The sequence below is a fragment of the Giraffa tippelskirchi genome, chromosome 4, assembly GCF_054371585.1.
Source record: "Giraffa tippelskirchi isolate mGirTip1 chromosome 4, T2T-mGirTip1v1.2.pri, whole genome shotgun sequence".
Classification (NCBI taxonomy): domain Eukaryota; kingdom Metazoa; phylum Chordata; class Mammalia; order Artiodactyla; family Giraffidae; genus Giraffa; species Giraffa tippelskirchi.
This window is the reverse complement of record NC_137278.1, coordinates 97,853,629-97,879,368: the sequence shown is the minus strand read 5'-3', so window position 1 is coordinate 97,879,368 and position 25,740 is coordinate 97,853,629. Positions and strand designations below refer to the sequence as shown.

The following is a 25,740-nucleotide window of genomic DNA, read 5'->3' as shown; positions in this document are numbered from 1 at the left end:
CTGTGAGCGGGCCGGCAGTGCCTTAGAGTTGGGCTTTTCGCGGGATAGTTCTTTCTCTCTAGCTGTCCCACAGTTTAGGTTACTATCTCACGTTAGCTCCCTCACATTGCCCTCGGGGCACTCGGGCCCGGTCCTTACCCTAGGCAATGCCGCCCGCTCCTCTCCGTTCAGCCCCCACTTGCTGGTGGCGGATGATGCGAGCGTCTGGGGTTCTTTGCTGGGAGTTGCTTTAGGCACGTAATCTGTGGATTTTATTTATTTTTTCCTCCCAGTTACGTTGCCCTCCGAGATAGGAAATCCTCCCCCACACCCGCCGGTGAGAGGGTTTCCTGGTGCTTGGAAATTCCTCCTCTTTTACGACTCCCTCCCCGGGACGGGTCTCCGTCCCTAACTCTTTTGTCTCTCTTTTTATCTTTTATAATTTCTCCTACCTCTTTTGAAGATAATGCGCAGTTTTTGTGGAAGCCTGAAGTCCTCAGCCAGCCTTCAGAAGTAGTTTTGTGAAGTTTGGTCAGCGTTTAGATGTTCTTTCGATACATTTGTGGAGGAGAGAGTGGTCTCCCCGTCCTATTCCTCCGCCATCTTATCTATTCTCCCATTTAGATTTTTAATAAGAATTTTTCCTGTCTTCTGGAGACAAGTTTGTCTGTGGATTGAGTCCTGTGATTGTACTGGGTTTACAGTGTGCTCTTCCAACACACATCTTAAAAAAATAAAAAGACATGACACCTTCATCAATAAGAGAATGATAATTATAAAATGTTCTTCTCCCCATATCTCTCTCAGTCAATCTATCCATCGCCCTCTCTGTACCCCCTTCCATGAATATCTGACTCAGAAATAGCTGGGACTGGAAATAGAATTTAGGACTTGGTCCCTCCACACCCCACTGGCTTCCCCTGGAATTGTGGAGCCTGTTCATCAGCTGATAGAAAGTTTGGCTTCTGTTCTTTGTGAACCAAATCAGTGAAGCCAGAAAGTATAGGCCTATTTAGGCTTACAAGAGGACAGGCGATAAAGGTAGCTAAAATGAGCTAATAGAAGAATTATTGCACTGAGACAAATATTTGGGTTTAGTGTCTGCTTTGTTTTCCGGAGTCACTGCTAGGCATAGCTGTGTGAAATCTCTTTGAAACTTGCTTTTGATTCAGCCAAATGTTAGACCTAAGGAGAAAGGAACGGGTTCCAAACACGCTGAAAAAAATTGTTGGGGAAAAAAAAAACCTCGTGTAACAAAGTTCTATAAAATCAGACCATCAAGTTAAATAATGGGGAAAAGGGCCTCCCATGACTCAGAGATTTCTAACTTGTGTAAACTACCAAAGCCCCAGTGGACAAGAAGACATGGCTGCAATTCTGTCGACACCTGACATCTGCTCTGACAGATGTTTCTCAGGGGAGGGTTGACTGAAACACCATCTTTCCATATGTTTTGTGTTATGATCACATTATGTTTCTCTTTCTTCTTCCTCCTCTAGGTTGGATGCAAACAAACCAATGCAGTACTTAGAAAACAAGGCAGCTTTAAACGAGGCATTAGAAAGGTTGAATTGGCCCATTTCGTTGAAGGAGCTGTCCATGCTGGAGAATGAAATCCTAGCTGGGAAAATGTACGTGCAACAGGCCATGGAGCTCCAAGAGGCTGTCAAGAAGGAGAATTATGTAAGCAAAGCACTCGAAGAGGTGCGTACCATGGAGGGGTCTGTGTTTGCTCCCTCCCTGCTGGTCTGAGCCCTTGACATCTCTGTGTTGGCCATCCCTCTCCTCCACTTCTCAACACACTGATTTCTAAGAGTTACAGCCAACCCAATGAAGGTCTCAGGACCTCTTTCAATAGAAAGGAAATGTTGTTTGATTTTACTCTGACCTTATTTTTTAAACAATATATGTTTTAACTGAAAAATAAAACTAAGCAGAAGTATCACAGAGTGATTAAAAGCCTGAACTTTGATATGGGCCAGACCAGCATCTGGTCTCAGATCTGCCACCTAATCCCCTTGTGTTCTTGGCCAGTGACTCTCTCTAAACCTTAGGTTGTTTTTTTTTTTAATCTGTAAGATAAGAGTATTAATAGTATTAATAGGCTTATTATGAGAAAATGAACATTTAAAGTAGTTAGTATTGAAAATCTTCCATAAATGTTAGCAATTGTTGTTACTAGTAAAACAGACCTTCAAAAGAGAAAATTTATTATCTGGCAGCCTTAATATTTATTACCACTTTGGATCATTTACTCCTTTTTTTTTTTGGTTGCACTCAGTCTTTGTTACTACATGTGGACTTTCTCTGTTTGCAGCAAGTGGGGGCTACTCTTTGTTGCAGTACATGGACTTCTCATTGCAGTGGTGTCTCTTGCTGCAGAGCACGGCCTCTAGGGTGCTTCAGCTCAAGCAGTTGCAGCACATGGGCTTCAGTGGTTGTGGTGCACGGTCTTAGTTGCTCTGTGACATGTGGAATCTTCCCAGACCAGGGATTGATACTGTATCTCCTGCATTGGCAGGCAGACTCTCATCCACTGTACCACCAGGGAAGTCCTGAATCATTTACTTTTTTTTTTAAATCAATTTATTTTTTTATTGAAGGATAATTGCTTTACAGAATTTTGCTGTTTTCTGTCAAACCTCAGCATAAATCAGCCATAGATATACATATATCCCCTCCCTCCTGAACCCCCCTCCCATCTTCCTCCCCATCCCACCCCTCCAGGTTGACACAGAGCCCCTGTTTGAGTTTCCTGAGCCATACAGCAAATTCCCCTTGGCCATCTATTTTACACATGGTAATGTAAGTTTCCATGTTACATCTCACCCTCTCCTCCCCTCTCCCCATGTCCATAAGCCTATTCTCTTTGTCTGTTTCTCCATTGCTGCCCTGTGAATAAATTCTTCAGTTCCATTTTTCTAGATTCTGTATATATCCATTAGAATACAATATTTATCTTTCTCTTTCTGACTTACTTCACTCTCTATAATAGGTTCTAGGTTCATCCACCTCATTAGAACTGACTCAAAGGCGTTCCTTTTTATGGCTGAGTAATATTCCATTGTGTATAGGTACCACAACTTCTTTATCCATTCATCTGTTGTAAATAGTGTAAACAGTGGTGCAATGAACAATGGGATACATGTGTCTTTTTCAATTTTGGTTTCCTCAGGGTATATGGCTAGGAGTGGGATTGCTGGGTCATGTGGTGGTTTTATTCCTAGTTTTTTAAGGAATCTCCATACCGTCTTCCATAGTGGCTATATCAATTTACATTCCTACTGACAGTACAAGAGGGTTCCCTTTTCTCCACACCCTCTCCAGCATTTATTGTTTGTAGAGTTTTTGATGATGGCCATTCTGACTGGTGTGAGGTGATAACTCATTGTAGTTTTGATTTGCCTTTCTCTAATAATGAGCAATGTTGAGCATCTTTTCATGTGTTTGTTAGCCATCTGTATGTCTTCTTTGGAGAAATGTCTGCTTGGGTCTTTTTCCCACTTTTTGATTGGGTTGTTTGCTTTTCTGGTATTGAGTTGTATGAGCTGCTTGTATATTTTGGAAATTAATCCTTTGTCAGTTGTCTCGTTTGCTATTGTTTTCGCCCATTCTGAGAGTTGTCTTTTCACCTTGTTTATAGTTTTCTTTGCTGTGCAAAAGCTTTTAACTTTGATCAGGTCCCACTTGTTTACTTTTGTTTTATTTCCATTACTCTAGTAGGTGGGTCATAGAAGATCTTGCTTTGATTTATGTAATCAAGTGTTCTGCCTATGTTTTCCTCTAAGAGTTTTATAGTTCCTGGTCTTACATTTAGGTATTTAATCCATTTTGAGTTTATCTTTGTGTATGGTGTTAGGAAGTGTTCTAATTTCATTCTTTTACATGTAGCTGTCCAGTGTTCCCAGCACCATTTATTGAAGAGGCTGTCTGCCCCATTGTATATTCTTGTCTCTTTTGTCAAAAATAAGGTGCATGGGTTTATTTCTGGGCTTTCTATCTTGTTCCATTGGTCTATATTTCTGTTTTTGTGCCAGTACCATACTGTATTGATGACTGTAGCTTTGTAGTATAATCTGAAGTCAGGGAGTTTGTTTCCTCCAGCTCCATTCTTCCTTCCCAAGACCACTTTGGCTATTTAGGATCTTTTGTGTTTCCATATGAATTGTGAAATTTTTTGTTCTAGTTCTGTGAAAAATGTCATTGGTAATTGGACAGGAATCGCACTGAATCTGTAGATTGCGTTTGTTAATATAGTCATTTTCACAATATTGATTCTCCCTACCCAGGAACATGGAATATCTCTCCATCTGTTTATGTCATCTTTGATTTCTTTCATTAGTGTCTTACAATTTTCTGTGTACAGTTCTTTTGTCTCCTTAGGTAAGTTTATTCCTACATATTTCTTTTTGTTGCAATGGTGAATGGAATTGATTCCTTAATTTCTTTCTGTATTTTCATTGTTAGTATATAGAAATGCAAGTGATTTCTGTGTACTGATTTTGTATCCTGCAGCTTTGCTAAATTCACTGATTAGCTCTAGTAATTTTCTGATACTATCTTTAGGGTTTTCTACATACAGTATCATGTCATCTGCAAACAGTGAGAACTTTACTTCTTCTTTTCCAATCTGAATTCCTTTTATTTCTTTTTCTTGTCCACTGTAGCTAGGATTTCCAGAACTATGTTGAATAATAGTGGTGAAAGTGAACACCCTTGTCTCATTCCTGACCTTAGGGGGAATGCTTTCAACTTTTTACCATTGGGAATACTGTTTGCTGTATATCATATCATATATGGCCATATCATATTTGGCCTTTACTATGTTAAGGTAGGTTCCTTCTATGCACATTGTTTGAAGAGTTTTAATCATAAATGGGTGCTGAATTTAGTCAAAGGCTTTTTTTGCATCTGTTGAGATTATCATATGGTTTTAATCTTTCAATTTGTTAATGTGGTGTATCACATTGATTGATTTCCATATATTGAAGAATCCTTGCATCTCTGGAATAAACCAAGCTTGATCATGGTGTTTGAGCTTTTTGATGTGTTGAATTCTGTTTGCTAAAATTCTGTTGAGGATTTTTGCATCTATGTTCATCAGTGATATTGGCTTGTAGTTTTCTTTTTTTGTGTTGCCTTTGTCTGGTTTTGGTATCAGGGTGATGGTGGCCTCGTGGAATGAGTTTGGAAGTGTTCCTTCCTCTGCAATTTTTGGAAAGAGTTTTAGGATAGGCATTAGCTCTTCTCTAAATGTTTGATAGAATTCTCCTGTGAAGCCATCTGGTCCTGGGCTTTTGTTTTCTGAGAGATTTTTGATCACAGCTTCAATTTCAGTGCTTGTAATTGGGTTGTTCATAATTTCTGTTTCTTCCTAGTTCAGTCTTAGAAGATTGAAGTTTTCTAAAAATCTGTCCATGTCTTCCAGGTTATCCGTTTTATTGCCATATAGTTGTTCATAATAGTCTCTTATAATCCTTTGTATTTCTGCATTGTCTGTTGTAACCTCTCCTTTTTCATTTCTAGTTTTGTTGATTTGATTCTTCTTTCTTTTTTCCTTGATGGGTTTTGGCTAAAGGTTTGTCAATTTTGTTTATCATCTCAAAGAATCAGCTTTTAGTTTTATTAATATTTACTATTGTTTCTTTCATTTCTTTTTCATTTATTTCTGCTCAGATATTTATGATTTCTTTCCTTCTACTAATTTTGGAGTTTTTTTGTTCTTCTTTTTCCAGTTGTTTTAGGTGTAAAGTTAGGTTGTCTATTTGATATTTTGTTTCTTGAGGTAGGATTGTATTGCTATAAACTTCCCTCTTAGAGCTGCTTTTGCTGCATCCCATAGGTTTTGAGTTGTGTTTTCATTGTCATTTGTTTCTAGAAATTTTTTGATTTCCCTTTTGATTTCTTCAGTAACCTGTTGGTTATTTAGAAATGTATTGTTTAATCTCCATGTGTTTGTGTTTCTTAGTTTTTTTCTTATAAATGATAGCTAGTCTCATAGTGTTGTGGTCAGAGAAGATGCTTGATACAATTTCAATTTCCTTAAATTTACTGAGGTTTAATTTGTGATCCAAGATGTGGTCTATCCTGGAGAATGTTCCACATACACTTGAAAAGAAGGTGTATTCTTCTGCATTTGGGTGGAATGTCCTACAGATATCAATGAGATCCATCTCATCTAATGTATTATTTAAGATTTGTGTTTCCTTATTCAGTTCAATTCAGTTCAGTTGCTCAGTTGTGTCTGACTCTTTGCAACTAAACTGTTTCCCCATCTATTTCACATGAAGTGATGAGACCAGATCCCATGATCTTAGTTTTCTGAATGTTGAGCTTTAAGCCAACTTTTTCACTCTCCTCTTTCACTTTCATCAAGAGGCTCTTTAGTTCTTCTTCGCTTTCTGCCGTAAGGGTGGTGTCATCTGCATATCTGAAGTTATTGATATTTCTCCCAGCAATCTTGATTCCAGCTAGTCTTTCTTCCAGCCCAGTGTTTCTTATTAATTTTCTGTTAATTAAAGTAAAGTCTCTTAATTAATTAAAGTCTTCTACTATTATTGTGTTACTGTCAATTTCTCATTTTATGTCTGTTAGTGTTTGTCTTATGTATTGAGGTACTCCTATGTTGGATGCATAGATATTTACAATTATTATGTCTTCCTCTCTGATTGATCCCTTGATCATTATGTAGTGCCAACAAAGGTTGTCTAATCAAGGCTATGGTTTTTCCAGTAGTAATGTATGGATGTGACAGTTGAACTATAAAGAAAGCTGAGTGCCGAAGAATTGATGCTTTTGAACTGTGGTGTTGGAGAAGACTCTTGAGAGTCCCTTGGACTGCAAGGAGATCCAACCAGTCCATCCTAAAGGAGATCAGTCTTGAGTGTTCATTGGAAGGACTGATGTTGAAGCTGAAACTCCAATACTTTGGCCACCTGATGTGAAGAGCTGACTCACTGGAAAAGACCCAATGCTGGGAAAGATTGAAGGCGGGAGGAGAAGGGGATGACAGAGGATGAGATGTCTGGATGGCATCACCGACTCAATGGACATGAGTTTGGGTAAACTCCAGGAGTTGGTGATGGACAAGGAGGCCTGGCGTGCTGTGGTCCATGGGGTCACAAAGAGTCAGACACGACTGAGCAACCGAACTGAACTGAACTGTCCTTCCTTATCTCTTGTAATATTCTTTATATTAAGCTCCATTTTGTCTGATATGAGGATTGCTACTCCAGCTTTCTCTTGCTTCCCATTTGCATGGAATATATTTTTCCAGCCTCTCACTTTCAGCCTATATGTGTCTTTAGGTCTGAAGTGAGTTTCTTATAGACAGCACATATCTGGGTCTTGTTTTTGTATCCATTCAGCCAGTCTTTGTCTTCTGGTTGGAGCATTTAATCTATTTACATTTAAAGTAATTATTGATATATACATTCCTATTGCCATTTTCTTAATTGTTTGGGGTTGATTTTGTAGATCTTTTCTCTTATCTTGTATTTCTTGACTATATAATTCCCTTTAACACTTGTTGTAAAGCTGTTTTGGTGGTACTGAATTCTCTTAACTTTTCTTAACTTTTGCTTGTCTGAAAAGTTTGTCCATCAATTTTGAATGAGATCCTTGCCGGGTACAGTAATCTTGGTTGTAGATTTTTCCCTTTCAGTACTTTAATTATATCCTGCCATTCCCTTCTGGCCTGCAGAGTTTCTGCTGAAAGATCAGCTGTTAAACATATGGGGTTTCCCTTGTATGTTACTTGTTGCTTTTCCCTTGCTGTTTTTAATATTCTTTCTTTGTGTTTATCCTGTTAGTTTGATTAGTATGTGTCTTGGTGTGTTTCTCCTTGGGTTTATTCTGTATGGGACTCTTTGTGCCTTTTGGACTTGACTGACTATTTCCTTTTCCTTCTTGGGGAAATTTTCGACTATAATCTCTTCAAAAATTTTCTCATATCCTTTCTTTTTCTCTTCTTCTTCTGGGACCCCTATAATTAGAATGTTGGTGCATTTGATATTGTCCCAGAAGTTATTCTGCTCTTCAGAAATTATTTCCACCATTTTATATTCCAGTTCACTGATTCATTCTTCTGCTTCAGATATTCTGCATTGAGTCTTTCCAGAGTATTTTAAATTTCAGTAATTGTGTTGTTTGTCTCTGTATGTTTATTCTTTAATTCTTATAGGTCTTTGTTAATTGATTCTTGCATTTTCTCCATTTTGTTTTCAAGGTTTTTGATCATCTTTACTATCATTATTCTGAGTTCTTTTTCAGGGAGTTTGCCTATTTCCTCTTCATTTATTTGGACTTCTGTGTTTCTAGTTTGTTCCTTCATTTGTGTAGTATTTCTCTGCCTTTTCATTATTTTTTTTTAACTTATTGTGTTTGAGGTCTCCTTTTCCCAGGCTGCAGGGTTGAAATCTTTCTTCCTTTTGGTTTCTGCCCTCCTAAGCTTGGTCCAGTGGTTTGTGTGAGCTTCAAATAGGGTGAGATTTGTGCTGAGATTTTTGTGTGTGTGTGTGTTTGTTTTTCCTCTATTGGGCAAGGCTGAATGAGGTGGTAATCCTGTCTGCTGATGATTGGGTTTGTATTTTTGTTGTTTGTTGTTTAGATGAGGCGTCATGCACAGGGTGCTACTGGTGGTTGGGTGAAGCTGAGTCTTGTACTCAAGTGGTTTCCTTTGTGTGAGTTCTCACTATTTCATACTCCTTAGTGTTAGTTCTCTGGTAGACTAGGGTCTTGGAGTCAGTGCTCCCACTCCAAAGACTCAGGGCTTGATCTCTGGTTAGGAATGAAGATCCCAAAAGTGGTTTGTTATGGTATTAAGTGAGCTTAAAACAAATACCCAAAAATAAGAAACCAAAGATGAACCCTAGACAAATGGCAGTTACAAAATCAGGTAAATAATTAAAATAATGGAGTATATACATACACATATGCACCCATAAGCAAAGTCAAAACAGTCCAACTAAAACAAAGTACAGTAGATTGACCTGGTGAACAAATGAAATAAAAAACTATATTTACCAGTTAAGAACAAAACTAACTAAAGCACAAACTGGAAAACAAAACAAAAGCAAGGTGCCAAGTGGGGAATAAAACAATGAAAACAAAACTAAAAAATATGTTGAGAGGAAAGGAAAGAAAGAATAGATATGCAAAGTTAAATAGAGGTAAATGAAGAAGATTTATATACATTAAAGATTAACTGCAAGGGAAAAAGAACAGTTGGAAAGGCAAACAAAGGAATAAATGTAGAAAAAATATAGGTTTAAAAAATTAAAATTATAAAAAAGAGAAAAGAAAAAGAAAAAAAGAAAGAAGAAAGAAAGAAAAAAAGGAAAACTCCACAGCACTGCAAAAGCCCAACGTAGAGGCAGAGGTTTATAACAACAATAAAAAGTGTGGCTGAATATATATATATATATATATATATATATATATATATATATATATATATGCATATACACACATAATCAAAATCAAGGTCCAACAAAAATAAAGTACAATAGATTGACCTGGTGAACAAAGGAAGCCAAGAAATATATCTACCAGTTAAGAGCAAAACTAACTAAAGCACAGACTGGAAAATAAAACTAAAGCAAGGTGCCAATTGGGGAATAAAGCAATGAAAATAAATCTAACAAATATGTTGAGAGGAAAGGAAAGAAAGAAAAGGAAGAAAGAATAGATATGCAAGGTTAAATAGAGGTAGATAAAGAAGATTTATATATATTAAAGATTAACTGCAAGGGGAAAATAACAGTAGGAAAAGCAAACAAAGGGATAAATGTAGAAAAATTAATTAAAACTAAAAAAGAGAAAAGGAAAAAAACAAGGAAAACTCCACAGAACTGCAAAAGCCCAATGTAGAGGCAGAGGTTTATAACAACAATAAAAAATGTGACTGAGAAAAAGAGGAAAAAAAAAAGCTCAAAAGCTTAATTAGATTTCCTAGTGCCAATAAAATTGACAACTACAACAGAGCGGGTAACAAGGGGGAAAAAAAAGAAAAAAAATCCAAAGAATCTACAGAACAAGTCAAAACATAGGAATAATAGATGTTTTTCTTGAGTCACTGCTGTCAGAGTCCTTTCCTTCACTAGGAGTCACAGTCCGCCTCACCTCCCTAGGAGGCCTTCCAACACTGTGCTGATCTCTGGACCTGTTGTGGGGGCAGCTCAGATTCTAATCTGGTCCTACTCCTGTGTGTTCTTGCCTCCAATGTCCACAGCTATCAGAACTGGTGCGTTTTCTTTTGTGGGAGCTCTCAGTGTCCTTTTATATATTCCATAGACAGAGTCTGCCTAGTTGAGTGTGTGGATTTAATCTGAAGCTTGTACAGCTGGTGGGAAGGTTTGGGGTCTTCTTCCTTAGCCACACTGCCCCTGGGTTTCACTTGCGGTTTTATTTCCACTTCTGCATGTGGGTCGTCCACTGCGGTTTGCTCTTGAGGCTGCCCTGGAGCACTTGGGTTTGCCCCTCTGAGGGCCAGGTGTGGAGGTGGTGCAGCTGCTTGGGTCGAAGGGGTTCTGGCAGCACCAGGTACTCAGGGGAGTTGGTGGCTAGAGCAGCAGGAAATATAGTGCTCTAGAAGGGTATGGCAGCCGGTATTGGCCAATACGTCCTGTATTCTTGCCTGGAGAACCCCCGACAGAAAAGTCTGGCAGGCCACAGTCTACAGGGCCGCAAAGAGCTGGACACGACCGAAGCAACTCTGCATGCATAGACGCAGACTTTTTTTGTCTGTGGCAGCTCTGCCCCAGTGAGAGTTGAGCATGAAGGTGGTGCAGCTGCTTGGCTTGCGGGGACCCTGGGGGCACCAAATGTGCAGAGACATGGACTGCCTCTGCTGCAGGAGTTATGGCCCTATCAGAGAGTCTTTTTTTGAGCCTCTTGTAGCTGGCGATCAGAAGGCCTCTTGGCCGGTCTTCCTCCATAGCTCTACCCGTTCAGGCACTTAGAGGCTCCCTTGCCTGGGGTCCTTCTCTGTAGTTCAGTGCATCAGGCACATAGAGAGGCCCCCTGGCTGGGGTCCTACTCTGTAGATCGGGGTGTTAGGCACTTAAAGGAGCACCCTGGGTGGGGTCCTACTGTGTAGTTCAGTGCCTCGGGCACTCTCTGGGCCAGCCTCTTTATTGTTCAGCTGCTGCTGCTGCTGCTGCTGCTGGGCTGTGTGGGGAGACAGAGACTATGGTGATGGCTCCACCCACTCACTATGCGTGACTCAGCAGTATCGCCTTGCTTCCAGGGCTGCCCAGCTTTCCACCACAGGCATTTCTCACCACAGTCTCCTCCCTCACATCCCCTTGATCCGTCTCTCTGCAGTCAACAGCAGCCCTTGCCCTGGGATTGCTCCACAATCCCTAAACTCCAGCTCCCAGCTGCTGCGCCTTCCAGGGGACCTCGTCCCTGTCTGGAGTATGTATGGCTGCAGCAAAGACTGTCTGACTCTCATTCCATTTAGGCTACCACAGATCAGCTGTTTCCCTCTCAGCCTTAAATGTTTCTCCTCTAACTCAGACAGTTGCCCCGATATGGGGATCAGACCCTTGCTTCAGTTCCCGCACCCATCGAGGGCAGGTCCAGTCTTGCTAACACTCCTGTTTTTCCCCCTAGTTTCTTCATCCTACCAAGTTTTGTGTGATTCTATATATTCTTTCCCAGTGGTCAGGTACTCCTGTCTGCTCTCAGCTGGTATTCTGCATGCACTTCTGTGTCTGAAGGTGTATTCCAGATGTATCCATGGAGAGAGATGTACTCCATGTCCACCTACTCCTCCGTCATCTTTAAATGCTCAATCATTTACTTTTGTTTTTCTTCCTTGAATAAATTTTACACATAGATAGAGTGTCCATAATCATTTTATATTCTGCTTTTCAATTTAGCATTGTCTTATATACTTCCTTTGTGTTTTTGCTGAACCATCAGATTGATATTTTTTGTGGTTACATGATATTCCATGGTGTGTAACTACCCTTATTGGTTTAACTCTTCACTGAATTTTTTTTTTCAATTTTCCTTTCACATGTTTTGATGCTTCTATGGTGCATACAGTTGAACTATTTTGTTAAGATAAGTTCTTAGGCATGGGACTCTTGGCCCAAAGAACATAAACACTTGAGGGCTCTAAATACTTGCTGCCTGTATAATAAATATTCTCTTTCTGACTGTAGTAGGGTGTGTGTAGACCTGGAATAGTTCATCCAGAACTTACTGACTTCTATATAATTTTCATATATTCACCATTTGATGGCATACAAAAATATATCCAAGGAATTGACCTTTGAGATTCATCTATTTTTTATTTCAGTCTTTGCTAAATGATACCAACTTTGCCTGGTTTTAAATTCTGTATTTACTATTCTAGATTGCTGTGTTTTGTTTACTTATTTTTATTTAATTTTTCCCTTGAAAATGGCTTTTTTCCCCTTCAGTGTAGAAAGCTATTTCTTCTCTGCAGAATGTAAAAGTTTTATCATTTTTATTTTTGTTTTTACTTATTCTGTTTTATTTATTTATATTTATTGGGATTCTTATTATTGTTTTTATTCAAACAAAGTGACCCCCTCAAAGAGTTGTTCAGTCTTTCTTTGGAATGCACCATCTGTTGACCCCAAATGTGTAGCTGTCTGTTGGCCTTTCACACCTAGATGTCCCATGGACACCCAAGAATCAAGACTGAAAATGAATTAACTCCCTCTCCCTGGAGATCTCTACTTTCATCATGCCTCTTCCTCTCTGTTTGTCCCTTCATTTATTCATTGAAGTATTTATGAGTTCCTCTGAGGTGCCAAGCCCTATTCTAAGCACTAGAAGTACTTAAACACATGGACCAAGTCCCATTCTTATTCTAGTTGAGAAAACAGACCGTTACAGGTCTTAAATGATGGACTTTCCCATGTTGAGCTCTGAAGATGTTACTGCCTAACAACAGAATTTTCAAGCTTTCGATCTCTGGGTTAGGAAGGTCACATGGAGGAAGAAACAGCAACCCACTCCAGTATTCTTGCCTGGGAAATTCCATGGACAGAGGAGCCTGAAGGGCTACAGTCCGAAGGGTCGCAAAGAGTCAGACATGACTGAGTGACTGAGCAGCAGCAGCAGCATTCTTTCATCTATACTTTACATTAAATTTAAAAATGGGAGTGTTGCTAATGTAGTGAAAAGAAGCCTCTTGTGATTCAGAACAAAGTGTGTTCTGAATTTGTCTAGATTTGTGGGACTCAAAGGCTCATTGTTCGTGGGATATGAATTAATTGTTCTATTTCTTTATTCTCTTCTCCACAGAGTGGGAAGTAAAATAATTTCCTCAATTTCTTCATCCAAAAATATTTGTTCACTTCCTACCATGGATCAGATTCATGGCACAGGTGATCTCAGGCAGTGAATAGCCTGTCACATCCTTCTCTCTTTCCTTGGGATCTGCCAAGGTGAAGCTATACCTTGAACACAAAATAGGGGCTTATTAATACCATTGGAGACATGGGTTCAGCCCAGTGTAGGAGACATACTGTATTAGAACATAATCTCCATGAGAGCTGAGATTTTGTTTGGCCTGACTTATAGCTGTATCCATAGCTACATCCACTGAGAATGATGCCTGGTACATGGTGGATGCTCAAAAGTATTTACTGAAGGAATGAAACCCAGATCCTTATAGCAGAGTATTACAAATATGACAGTAGAGGCATAGCCGTAGAACAACTGGAAGATGGGAAAAAGTGAACAATTCTGGCTGGGGAGTTGAGGAAGCCTTCACAGAAGGGGGTGATTGAATTTGATCCAGAAGGATGTGTATGGATTTGAGGGTGGGAGTGTGAGAAGTGTTCTGAGTAAGAGAAACAGCTTGTGTGTGCAAAGACAGGTAGAGGGGAAGAGCATGGTGTATTCACCAGGAGTGTGGCAGGAGACGAGACAGGGAAAGGGAAGATGGATCCAGAATACAGGGAACTGAAAATCTCGCCTAGAATCAGGGACTCTACCCTGTAGGAAATGAATACCAGTGAGAGATTTACAGCAAGCAGAAAACATGAACAGATTTTTGTTTTGGAAAGATTATTTTGGCAGCAAGATGAGGCTCAATGTAGGGGGGAAAGACCAAAACCAGGTGCAAACTCTGAGAGATGTTGATCCTTGAGCCAAGCCAGCAGAGTGTGGAGGGTTTAGGTGAAAGAGGCCTGAGCTGGTGGAAAGGAAATGTGTGGAGAGAGCCAGAGGGCAAAGCTGAGAACACCCACAAACTTCCCATCTTGGACAGCTGAGAGACAGAGGCACTGTTAACCACCACATCCGTATCACCTCTGCTTCTTGAGGAGACAGCCCTTCTAAACACCCTGTCATTCTCTCACCCCTTATTACCACTTTTTTGTTTTCTTCACAGCATATTTCACCACCTGACATTACGTATGTATTCGTTCCTGATCTGCATCCTCCACTAGAGTAAGAGTGGGACTTGGTCCATTGTGTTCTAGGTATTTCTAGTATTGCTGGAGTATTGCTTGACACGTTGTAAGCACTCCCAAATATTTGAAGGAATAAATGAATGGAAGAACAGAAGGAAAAGGTACCATGAGAGGAAAGGAAAGGAAATTCACTTCAGGTCCTATTGATTCTTGGATGTCCCCAGGGCATCTGGGTGTGAAAGGCCAATAGGCAGCCACATGTTTGGAGTTTAGGAGAAAAGTCTGAGTGTTTGGAGTTTAGGAGAAAAGTCTGAGTTAAGGAGATAGATTTGAAGGTTCTTTGAGGTAATGAGAAAGGGAGACTGTAGAGGGACCGATACAGGACAGCTAGAGAAGCAGAAGCTCCAGGTAGGGAGCTATGATGCCGGAGCCTAAGGAAGAAAGGTGGCAAGAGCCCTGGGCCTGGAGTCAGAAAGACCTGAATTCCAGTCTCAGTGCTGCCACATTCCAGTGGAGGGACCTACCTTAGGCTGTCTAAGCCTAGGTCCCTCATCCTTACATGAGAAAAATCATAATGGCCACCTTCAAGATGGTTATCAGACAGCTCACATAATATGCTCAGGACAGTGTGCAGTATTAAATGTTCAACAGGAAATGCTCTCTCAACACACATGCCCATCATTGCTATTTTTATGATTAATGAATTACTGAGGAGTTTTGAAATAATCATACAAGATGATGTCTGAAAGCCGTTTGACTTTTAAGATGGATATCAGTAATGATCCTAGCCAGAACAGTTTTGGTGGCATTTTGGGAGTGGAGGCCAGTTTGCAGAAGGTGGAGGATTGGATAGAAGTTGAGAAAATAAATATAGGAAGTGAAGACTTTAGTTTCAAGATCTTCATAGAAAGAAAAGGAGAAACAGATGGCAGGAACTTGATGCGGGAGCCACAGCGAGAGAAGACATTGAATTCATATAATGGTATTGGTGGGTCCACTGCTACCCTCTTCCTTGGTCAAGGATTAAAGATGTCCTTTCACTGCCCTGTCACTTTATCGGGTGACCAAAGCCCCCACTGTCTGTTCAGGGCAGCGCCCATGTGCCCAGGACAGTTGTCCATAGGTAAGGAATGGGTGGGGAGAGGTTCATACTTAGCAGCTAATTCACAGAGTTTCTTCCACTCTGAGCATGGCCCTCTTCAATGGAAGATTTTCTGTATAATTTTCTTAAGATGATACTTCTCCTTACTGTATGTGATGTATTGTGTGATATTTTTACTTCATTTCTATCTGAATTAATTTTGTGACCCGCTAACAGGTGTCAACCTTCCTGTGTGAAAAATGGTTGGGATCAAAGCTCAGTATTGCAAGACTTTTTGAGATCCTGCTGTGAAAAATCCATCACATATGCAGTCATCTTTATTGATTCAGATATAACTAGAGCCTCATTTTAAATTCTAACAGCAAAGGCCAAAGATTTTGATCAATGATTGTAATCTGGAGAGGAAGAAACCTTCTCGTTTTCGTTAAGATCCCCTAGAGTTTTATTGATAACACAGCAAAAGGTGGTCAAAGTTGGTTGGCATGAGATGCAATCAGAAATGCCCATGTGTGTTCAGAAAGGAGTGTTCACTGTATTTGATCCAGTCGAGGGTGCATCATGGAGCCTTAGGGTCTGTGACTCTCAGATACTTTCCCCTGCCATATATTGGCACCCAGAGTAGACACCACATTGGTTCCTGAGCTTGGGACAGCTTCATGATTTTTCTGTTAGTCAGGATTAGTGGTGGGGAGAAGTGGTTATACATGCCAGTGTCTGGTTAGATTGCGCCCTGCTTTTCCACTCATACTTTCCCTGGCAGTTCTTTGCAAGATCAGATGTAGGGTGTGAATCATTATTTCACCTGCTCTGCCCAGCACATGATACTGGGCACATCCCATGCTTAACTGTTCTCCCTGTTTCTATAATCCACTCATTCTGTGGCATCCTTGGAGACAGGTGCTTGGATTACTGACTACATAATGGAAGGAGAGGTCTTAATTCTGAACTTTTATTTTATTTTTTTAATGAAGAAATATCTTCCTGGTATTTATTTTATTTTTGGCCACACTGCATGGCATGTGGGATCTTAGTTCCCCAACCAGAGATCAGGCTCATGCCCCTCACATTGGAAGCACAGAGTCTTAACCACTGCACCACCAGGGAAGTCCCTTAATTCTGAACTTTTTAAATTCCACTGGAAAGCTCCCTTCACCAGCACTGCTCTTGTTGCCATGATTGAAGAGTTCAACGACATTAGCCCATCCTGAGCCTTCAGGGCTGCAGGACGGTGGAAAGCACCAAGGGCATCCAAGATATAATTAACCTCCCCGAGTTCTCCCTGGGAGCCCAGTGTAGGGCAGCCCCAGTCATAACCTTGGCTGCCTTGAAACACATGGTGGTGGAAAATCTTGCTAAGCTATAAGCATCTGTGAACAACCTGAATAGAGACCTTGGAAATGAACTGACCCAGCTGGCCGCATGTGGTTACTACTACAAGTTGTGACCAGCAAGGAATCTGGAGTCTTCGGCTTTGAGAAATAGCTAATTAAGTGCTCCATTCCATGGAAAATCATCCAGGAGAAAGAGAGCATTAGGAAAACGCACCACAGGTGGGAGGCTGTGGGTGAGACTGGGTGATAAGAGAATAGGAGAATGAAGTGATGAAAAGAAACCACTTGGATTTGAAAACATTACATTGGATTGTGACTTTGACATTACACAAGAGAACAGTAGTTCAGGAGACTTAGAAATTTCTTTGAGTTGTATTAAACGAAGTCAGAATAAGTAGAGTCATTTGTTATGTTTTCTCCAAAACAGTAATTGAACCAGTTGTCTGTCATTTCTGCATCATAACCCATCTTTATATAGCTCTCAGTATTCCCTCTTTAAAGGGAGGCATCACACCTTAACCCTTTATGGCTAGCCAGCCTCTCTCATTCCACGAGTGAGAACTACAGTCTCTTCTGCTGATACTTGAGTCTGATAGGAGGACTGGCTTCCTGGAGACTGTGACATAGAAGATCTCCTGGTGTGCAGATCCCCTGAAGACTCCATAATCCCCTGGGGAATTAGCAAGTCTGGACTGTGCATCCGTGATGCCATCACACAAAGACCGAAACATGCACATTCAGGCAATAAGTGAACATCTGGAGACCAGACCCGCAATGGGCTCCTGTGAGATGATGATGGCAGGACACCTGGCCAGTGTGAGGCTGAAATCCCAGAGAGAGTGAGGCACCCAGATGTGATGGGCAAGGATGTCAAAGAGAAGATGCTGCCCCTGTCATGATAGTGCCATGGTTAGCTGGGGATTTTAGGAGAGGATCCTGCTCAGGAAGACCAGCCAATGGAGGAAATCCAAAGAAGGGAAGAAAAACTCCCACCAACTCTAAATAGTATCCAGAAAGGTTTCTGTCTATTACCCTGATGTTCAGGAGTGGAAAAGGGGGTATCAGCTCCAGGAACAAAAATCAACACCTTGATTCTTTTTATTCTAAAGCTGAAGGCAACCCTCTTGGCTAGAGATTTCAGCTGGGTGGACACCAGCACTCCCCTGCCACAAGGCTCATCTTTTTTTTTTTTTTTTTAATTATGTTTATTTATTTTTGGCTGTGCTGGGTCTTCATTGCTGCTCGAGGGCTTTCTCTAGTTGCAGCGAGCGGGAGCTACTCTTCGTGGCAGTTTGTGGGCTTCTCATTGCAGCGGTTTCTCTTGTTGCAGAGCACAGGCTCTTAGGGCACTCAGGCTTCAGTAGTTGCAGCGCATGGGCTTAGTAGTAGGGACTCGTGGTCTTAGTTGCCCTGCGGCAAGTGGAATCTTCCCAGATCAGGGATCAAACCCAGGTCCCCTGCATTGATTGGCAGGCAGATTCTCCACCACTGGACCACCAGGGAAGTTTTCATCATATTTTCATTGGCATAAATTCTACCCTAAACAGGTTTGGGTGTGGTCATTGACTTTGCTGGCTGGAGGAGGAAAATTGAGTGCAGAGGTCTTATAAGGAGGGTCCAGGCAGGAAACAGAATCTTATTTAGTCACTTCAAGTGAAGAAACATTAATGAAGGGACTGTTTGCAAAGGGGGAGGCAGGTCAAGGCAGCCAAAAGGAGATTTCACCCCAGCAGTGGCAAAGCAGGAAGTTGTCAGCCCCTCTGGACTTCAGCGGTGGAGGGAAATAGTGGTACTGGAGCCTGCAAGAGTGCAGTCCACTAGTCGGGGGCAGGGCAGGGTATCTGTAGAGAGACAAAAGACAGGGAGGGAGGATGGAACCAATGCCCCAACCCTTCTCTCCCTGCTGCTCTCTGACCTCCCACGACCCATTGGCTCAGCCTATCAGAAAGTAAGTCAACAAGAGAAATTGGGTCATGTTGTCCTTGGATGGGTCAGCCTTCTGGAACATAGGGCAGGGCAGGGCAGAGAATGGACCTAGGGGCAGATGGGTGGACCAGAGTAAGCAGCACAGAGATTCTTTTGAAAAGTTTTCTTAAAGGCCCAGCACTTCTGTTTATACCATCACCTCATTTGAGATATTTCTGTACAACCGCAGCAGTCAGCTGGTGGTGGTCCACACTCCAGGCAATGGCACAGAAGTAGCTCTAGTATGTGCATCTCTGGAGTACCTGCCTGTGGATAACTATCAGTAACACCCAAAGTACAGACCTCAGAGCTGCAGTAATTTTCAGGTTTAAATACTTAAAACCTTTTAAAGTTTTCCTCTCTTTGATTCTTCCCTGAAAGAGCAACGAGGGAATATTCCCTGAGAAGATGTTACAAGTGTGCTTTTCAAGCTACAGAAATAATTTGAGTCAGCGTCTAATGCATATTTATTAGGTTCCTTTGCTACTACCCTGGTGGCTCAGATGGTAAAGAATCTGCTTGCAATGCAGGAGATCCCTGCGTTCAATCCCTGGGTCGGGAAGATCCCCTGGAGAAGGGAATGGCAACCTACTCCAGTGTTCTTCCCTGGAGAATTCCATGGACAGAGGAGCCTGGCAGGCTGCAGTCCATGGGGTGGTAAAGTCAGACATGACTGAGAGACTTACACACTTTTGCTACTACCAAAAAAAAAGAAACACCCGAAAAAAATTTCACCCTTCCACAAAAGCCCTTTGAGTTGCTATGGATTGAGATTTGATTGGAGACTTTACTATCAGAGTGGTTAAGTCTCCCTAGTCCGGTGTTGCTGTGTGCTGGACTGAAGGCCATTCGGGGCTTCATCCTATCATTGTTTCCTATGCTTCGTTAGCAGCTGCTTACACAGCTCAAGGAACCACACCAGGATGAGGGTAAGGCCAAGCTACCCCTGGAGAGGGGATTAGAAACTGCACAGAAATTTGCGGACATGTATTCCTCATGTGTTTTCTAACATTATGAAATTCCCTGAGGAGGAGGGGAACAAAGCTCTGCAAAAGCACTTGCCTACCCTGCTTTGGATTTGAAAGTACAACTAAGTGCCAGAGTAGCCTGGCAGGCTACAGTCCATGAGATAGAAAAAGAGTCAGCCACGACATAACTTCTGAAATGGGACAATAATTCTCTGCATGTTCTCCTGGTTACAGCTTCCCTCTTAAGCCTTGGATGGACTCCTCAGTGTCCCCAGAAGCCCAGCACCGACCTGCTGTGCTTGAAAAATCTTGCAAGGAGACTTAGCTTCCTCTTGAAATGGAGGGAGCTCGGACAGGAAATTCCACTTAGAGCTTCACTTCTTTGGCTTTACAGTTTGACTCCTGCTAAAATGTAAATTTCCTAGAAAGGAAAACACTCCAAGTCTTTTCAACTCTCTACCATGGGTAGAAGAAATGAAGAAGGAAATGGCAACCCACTCCAGTATTCCTGCCTGGGAAATCCCATGGACAGAGGAGCCTGGCGGGCTACAGTCCATGGGTTTGCAAAGAATCTGACACAACTTAGTGACTAAACACCAACAACAGCAACCACGGGTCAGTCACTCCCATTCTGCTGCCTTGAGGGACTGGTCAGGAGTTTGCCACCCCTGGTTTACATCTTCCTGTAAGGCCTTTTTCTCATTTTCTGTCCAGAACCCATTTCTAAAAGGGATGCAGATCCTGGATGCTCTTGTGGTGGAGCAAACCCCTCTACATATAAATGAGAGGAGAGAGAGAGAGTAGGTCAGAAAATGCTCCAGGCTGGCCTTGTTCTCCTCACCAGGCTTCAAAAGAGTTTCCAAATGTTCTGGTCTCATAATTAGGTACTCTATGGAGAGGAAAGGTCAGAACATCCCTGGCCCTACGTGTAGTATCTTAATCACAGCAGTCAGACTTTACTTGGCTTTAAGGACAAAATATGGCCAGAGAAGCATGTTGGATCTGCCGGTAATACAGTTTGGGGGTTGTGTGTAGCAGAGTTCAATGATTTGAGGCAGGAAAAAAATACAGTGATTTTACAACAAGATTTTGAACCAAAGACTAGTTCTAGTTACATCGTAGAAATATGTTCTGTACCTGATGTGAAAACATACTGTTTGTTAAGTGGAAAATTCTAAAGCATCAAATACTGAGTGACCTCCATCCCACCAATGCAAACCTGAGAACATGACCTTGAAACTAAATAATAAAACAAAAGGAGGGTATTGCATCTTGGATCTTGAATCTGATAATTGAATAATTGATAATTGAATCTGGCAAAAGAGTGAATTGGAGTCTCTGAATTTTGGAAACAAGGCAGAATCAAATTACCCAGAGAACAGCATCCCTAACTGCCGGTGTCACTGAGCATCTGACTTCCTCACTAAAACTGGCCTGCAGATACTCCCATGCACCTGAGCCTACAGATAGGTTGGCTTATTTATTTAGTGCTGGCATTTCTCGTTCTCTCATTCTCCATCCCCTGTGACTCTCATCCTCCATAGATTTCTTTTTCAAGCTCAATAGCATGCTTGTATTGTGCATATGATTAGTTGACTTATGGCAGAAAAGGAGCAGGTCAGGGAACATTCTCTAGTATGGGCTGTGTCCCTAAAGTCTTTGGTAAATCTTTGGTAGTCCAGTGGCTAAGACTGCGTGCTCCCAATGCAGGAGACCTGGGTTTGACCCCTGGTCAGGGAACTAGATCACACATACAGCAACTAAATATCCCATGTGCTGCAACTAAGACTTGGTGCAGCCAAATAAATATTTTTTAAAAAATATGAAGTCTTTGGCAAGATTCAGAAATAGCAGGATGTCATCTCCCTGGAAAGGTGCTGTCGGCATTGTGGCTGAAGGAATGAGGTATCTAGCTGCCCTGACTGGTGTCCTTCCTTCCTGAGAGACCAGTGCTCTATTTCTGTGAATGAATCTATGTATTAAAGCTGTCCCCCATAGGTCTGTGTTGCCGAGGCTTCTCTGCTCTATCTGTGGTGTAGCTGAGTTGCCTGTGCAGGGATATGGAAGAATCACTGAGTGTGCAGTGAACGGTTCCTTCCATACAGCTCCATGCTATAGAAATAGCCAGGAGCGAGTTCTTGCCGGTAGCCGTAACAGTTGGAAACAAGAGCAGAGTGAATGTGAATGTACAAAGCCCTGTAGTAGCTGTAATGGTCCTTTCAGGTGAACTCAAGGTGTGGGAATGATATGAAGGAGGGATGATACTTTTTGGCTGTTTAGAAAGGCAGGGGGTTTTTTTGTTGTTTTTTTTTTTTTGGCAGTGCCTCACAGCATGTGGGATATTAGTTCCCTGACCAGGGACTGAACCCAAGCCCCCTGCTTTGAAAGGGTGGAGTCTTAATCACTGGACCACCAAGGAAGTCCCAGAAAGACAGTTGCTTAGGTAGCATTTTCAGTGTGTTAAAAATGAACACGAGCAGCCTTCTGCATCGCTTCCATTCGTTGCTATTACCCTTGCAGGGAAGATCTTCACAGAGTGAGTGGTTTTTCTGTATTAGATGCATTGGGAAGTGAATGGCAACTATAGGAGGGTAAAAAAGAGCTGTCTGATGATTTCGGGCAAATGACTTCACAGATTTGTACCTGTGAAACTGTAGAGAGTAATCATATTTGTTAGTTTCTGGCTAAGATGTTGAGAGAATCAATATTTGGAATCTAGAGATAAAAAGAGGCTAGGTAAATAAATTATGTGATTATTCTTATTTTGAATTTTGAAAAAGAGTTTTAGATAAATCTAAGCATAGGTTCTAATAAACCACTGGTCTGTTATGCTGATGACATCTAAAGGAGAAAAATGGCTTTCTAGAATCAATGTGGAAATCTTTTGTAAATAATAGGTTGTTACTGGTCTGGAGCTGATAAGACTGTCTCATGTCTCAGGGACCAACAGCATCTCCCTGACTGATTGGTCTTTGATATGAACACTGATGGTGTGAAGCAGTGTGGCTTTGGAAATTAAATTTATGTAAAGGTGAGATATTTATGTGACAGCTGATTTAATTTGGCATATTCTGAATTTTCAAGATTCTGAATTCTGTCAATAATGAGAATATACTGTATGTGGAATCTTCCATCAAGGAACTGACTGTAGGAAACTGTGATGTGGGCATCTCTTTGGGGTAATTATGATGGAAAACTCTGCTACTCATGTCACAGTTCTGGCCATGACTTTTTCCTTATGTTGTAAAAACTACAAGCCAGGGTATCATGCTTGTGTTCCTGCCCTTGTACGCATGTGACCTGACAGTTTCTCCAGTACTGCAGAAAGTCTACTAAGGCTAAGACTCTCCTGGACAGATGTTAGAGGATATTAGAGATCATTTATTTTGTCGTCTTATTTTGTACACACAGAAACTGAAGCCCAGAAATGTTAATATACTGCCTAAGCCCACACCTGGATAGCACTTGGTCCCATTTCTCCTGTCCCCTGGTCCAGTCCCATCTCTTTGAGACCATTTCAGACTGGCAGTAGGTCATTCTGATCACCCATGGAAAGGAGTGCTTAGACGTCTCCTCTGGTTGAAAGCCCAGGAACAGTCAGATGATATTCACCATCTACCAATGGTGTTGGGCCATCCTCTTTGATATACTGACTGCATTTCTAAAAACAGAAATTCCATGAGAATGGAAGGTCCCAAGCAAAATCCAACTAGGTGGGAACATCAAAAGGGTGTTGGTCATCTTCCATTTTTGTCTGTGGCCACATAAACTAAAAGCTATGTGAGTCTGAAGATTTGAACACATCCCACAGCCCTGGGTCAGGAACATCCTCTGGAGAAGGGGAAGGCAACCCACTTCAGTATTCTTGCCTGGAGAACCCCATAGACAGAGGAGCCTGGCGGGCCATGGTCCGTAGGATCGCAAAGAATTGGACACGACTGAAGCGACCTGGCACTCACGCTACGGTTACAACTGCTAATTTAAAGTCTTTATCTGGTTATTCCAATGCCTGAGTCATCTCAATTCTGTGGTCTATCAATTGCCTTTTACCTTGAGAATTGATCACGTTTGCTTGCTTTTTTGTATGTTGCATTTTGGATTGTATAATGCATGTATGTTGAATATCGTGTTTTAAGACTCTAGGTTCTGTTTAAATTCTCTGGAAAAGGTTGATTTTTTGGTTTCATTTTAACAAAACTTGATTAGATTAGACTGAAAATTCTGCCTCATATTCTATGTGCAGTGGTTCCCCACATCTGTTCAAGTTTAAAAGCCTGTTCCCCAACAGAGAGTCCTCCAGAGTGAGTATATAGTATGTGCATGTTCTGTAATTCTTCAGTGATGTAATTCTCATCAGAGAATAACAAACTGTCTTGTTCCTGTGATTTTCACTGTCTGCATTGACTTCTTCTATCAACTATTAATGTTTTATTTATTTATTTTTTAGCAACAGAAAATTCAAGGAACTCCAACAAAGAAAAACAAATCAAAAATGTTGGATCCACTCAAAGGCCAGAAGGTTATTGCAAGATGTGATGAAAATGGCTTTTATTTTCCAGGTAGGTAGATATTTTATTTCGTAAAATTCCTTTGTTAAGTAATATGATATCAGGGACCAGAAGTTCTCAAACTGTGCTTTCTCTATCACACTGACACTTCATGAGCTGTACTAAGGTATTCCACTTCTAAAATGAAAGGATGATGAGGCTTCTACCCATATTTGTGGAGAAGTAATCGCCAGAAAAACTTATATTAATCTTATTTGTTTAGTAAACAAGTTTTTTACTACATATTTACTATGTTCCATGTATGTAATATTCCTAAAGTGCTGGTCTAACATAGTAAGCAAACAGAAGAAAATTCTTGTCTTCATGGAGCTTACATGCTAGTGGGGGAGTCAGACAGCAACCGAATAAGTAAAATACATAGTGTGTCAGATCCAGGGCCATGAAGGAAAATGGAGCCACGAAGAGCGTTGAGCACGTCAAAGGTGAAGGCTACAATTCTAAATATGGTGGTCGATGAGGAGTTTATGGGTAAGGTGATATATTAATAAGGACTTTCAAAAGGAGCGATAAGGGTCTTTCCTGGTAGTCCATCAGTTAAGACTCCAGGCTTCCACTGTAGGGGGCATAGATTTGAACCCTGGTCAGGAAGCTTAGATCTCACATAGCGTGTGGCACAGCCAAAAAAAATAAAAAAATAAAATTTAAAAATTAATTAAAAGGGGCCATGAGATTATCTGGGGGAGAGGGTTCTACCAAGGGAAGAGCAGGGCTTCACTAGAAGCCCTGAGAATGAAATGCCTATGACATCCTCTTCCTTAGAGGAAGAGGCCAATGTGTCTGGGACCTGATGAATTGTAGATGCACCATGAGACACTAACGCTGTCAGAGAAGCAATTGGAGATATGGATCTAGAGTCTGGAGAGGAAATCTGTCCAGAGATAGAGATTTTTGACATGTCAGCACAAAGGTACTCACTGAAATCATGTAAAAGCCTATGAGGAAAGAGAGCTTAAAGAACCCAGAAGAAGAGGTATCAATCAAAAAGATTATACTTTGAAGTACAGTCAATCTTACTGTCAATCACCAGTTTAAAAAAATTATTTATTAAAGTAATTAAATCTGCTTTTTAAGTGGGAAAAATACTTAAATAGGAATTTGGGTTTCTAGCAGGCATATGTGTAGAACTAACAACTAACATATTGTATTTGAATTTTTTTACCCCTTCCAAAAAAGAAGGCCAAATAGAATTTTGAGGAGCACAGGCATGATCTTCTTTGGTGACTCCTTTCTGATAATCTTTGTTCAAAGCCTCATAAATGTTTCTAGAGAAAAACAGCTAAGCCGAAAGCAGCTTCAGAGCAATTGGATCAAAGCATCCCTTGCTTAACGGCAGGTCTATGCAGGAGCAGAGCTGGCTCAGTTCTTGCTGCCACCCTTGGGAAGCAGGGTAGGGATTTTCATTTGGCTACCTCTGTTCCAAAGAAT

General features: G+C 41.2%; 1 protein-coding gene across 1 annotated transcript in view; it reads left to right on the top strand.

Moving 5' to 3' along the window:
* Positions 1-25,740, top strand: part of VWA3B (von Willebrand factor A domain containing 3B) — a 195,169-nt gene that overhangs the window by 151,443 nt on the left and 17,986 nt on the right. The window contains 2 exon segments of the mRNA XM_081484474.1: positions 1,479-1,683; positions 24,195-24,306. Of these exon segments, the coding sequence (XP_081340600.1) occupies positions 1,479-1,683; positions 24,195-24,306 (317 nt within the window).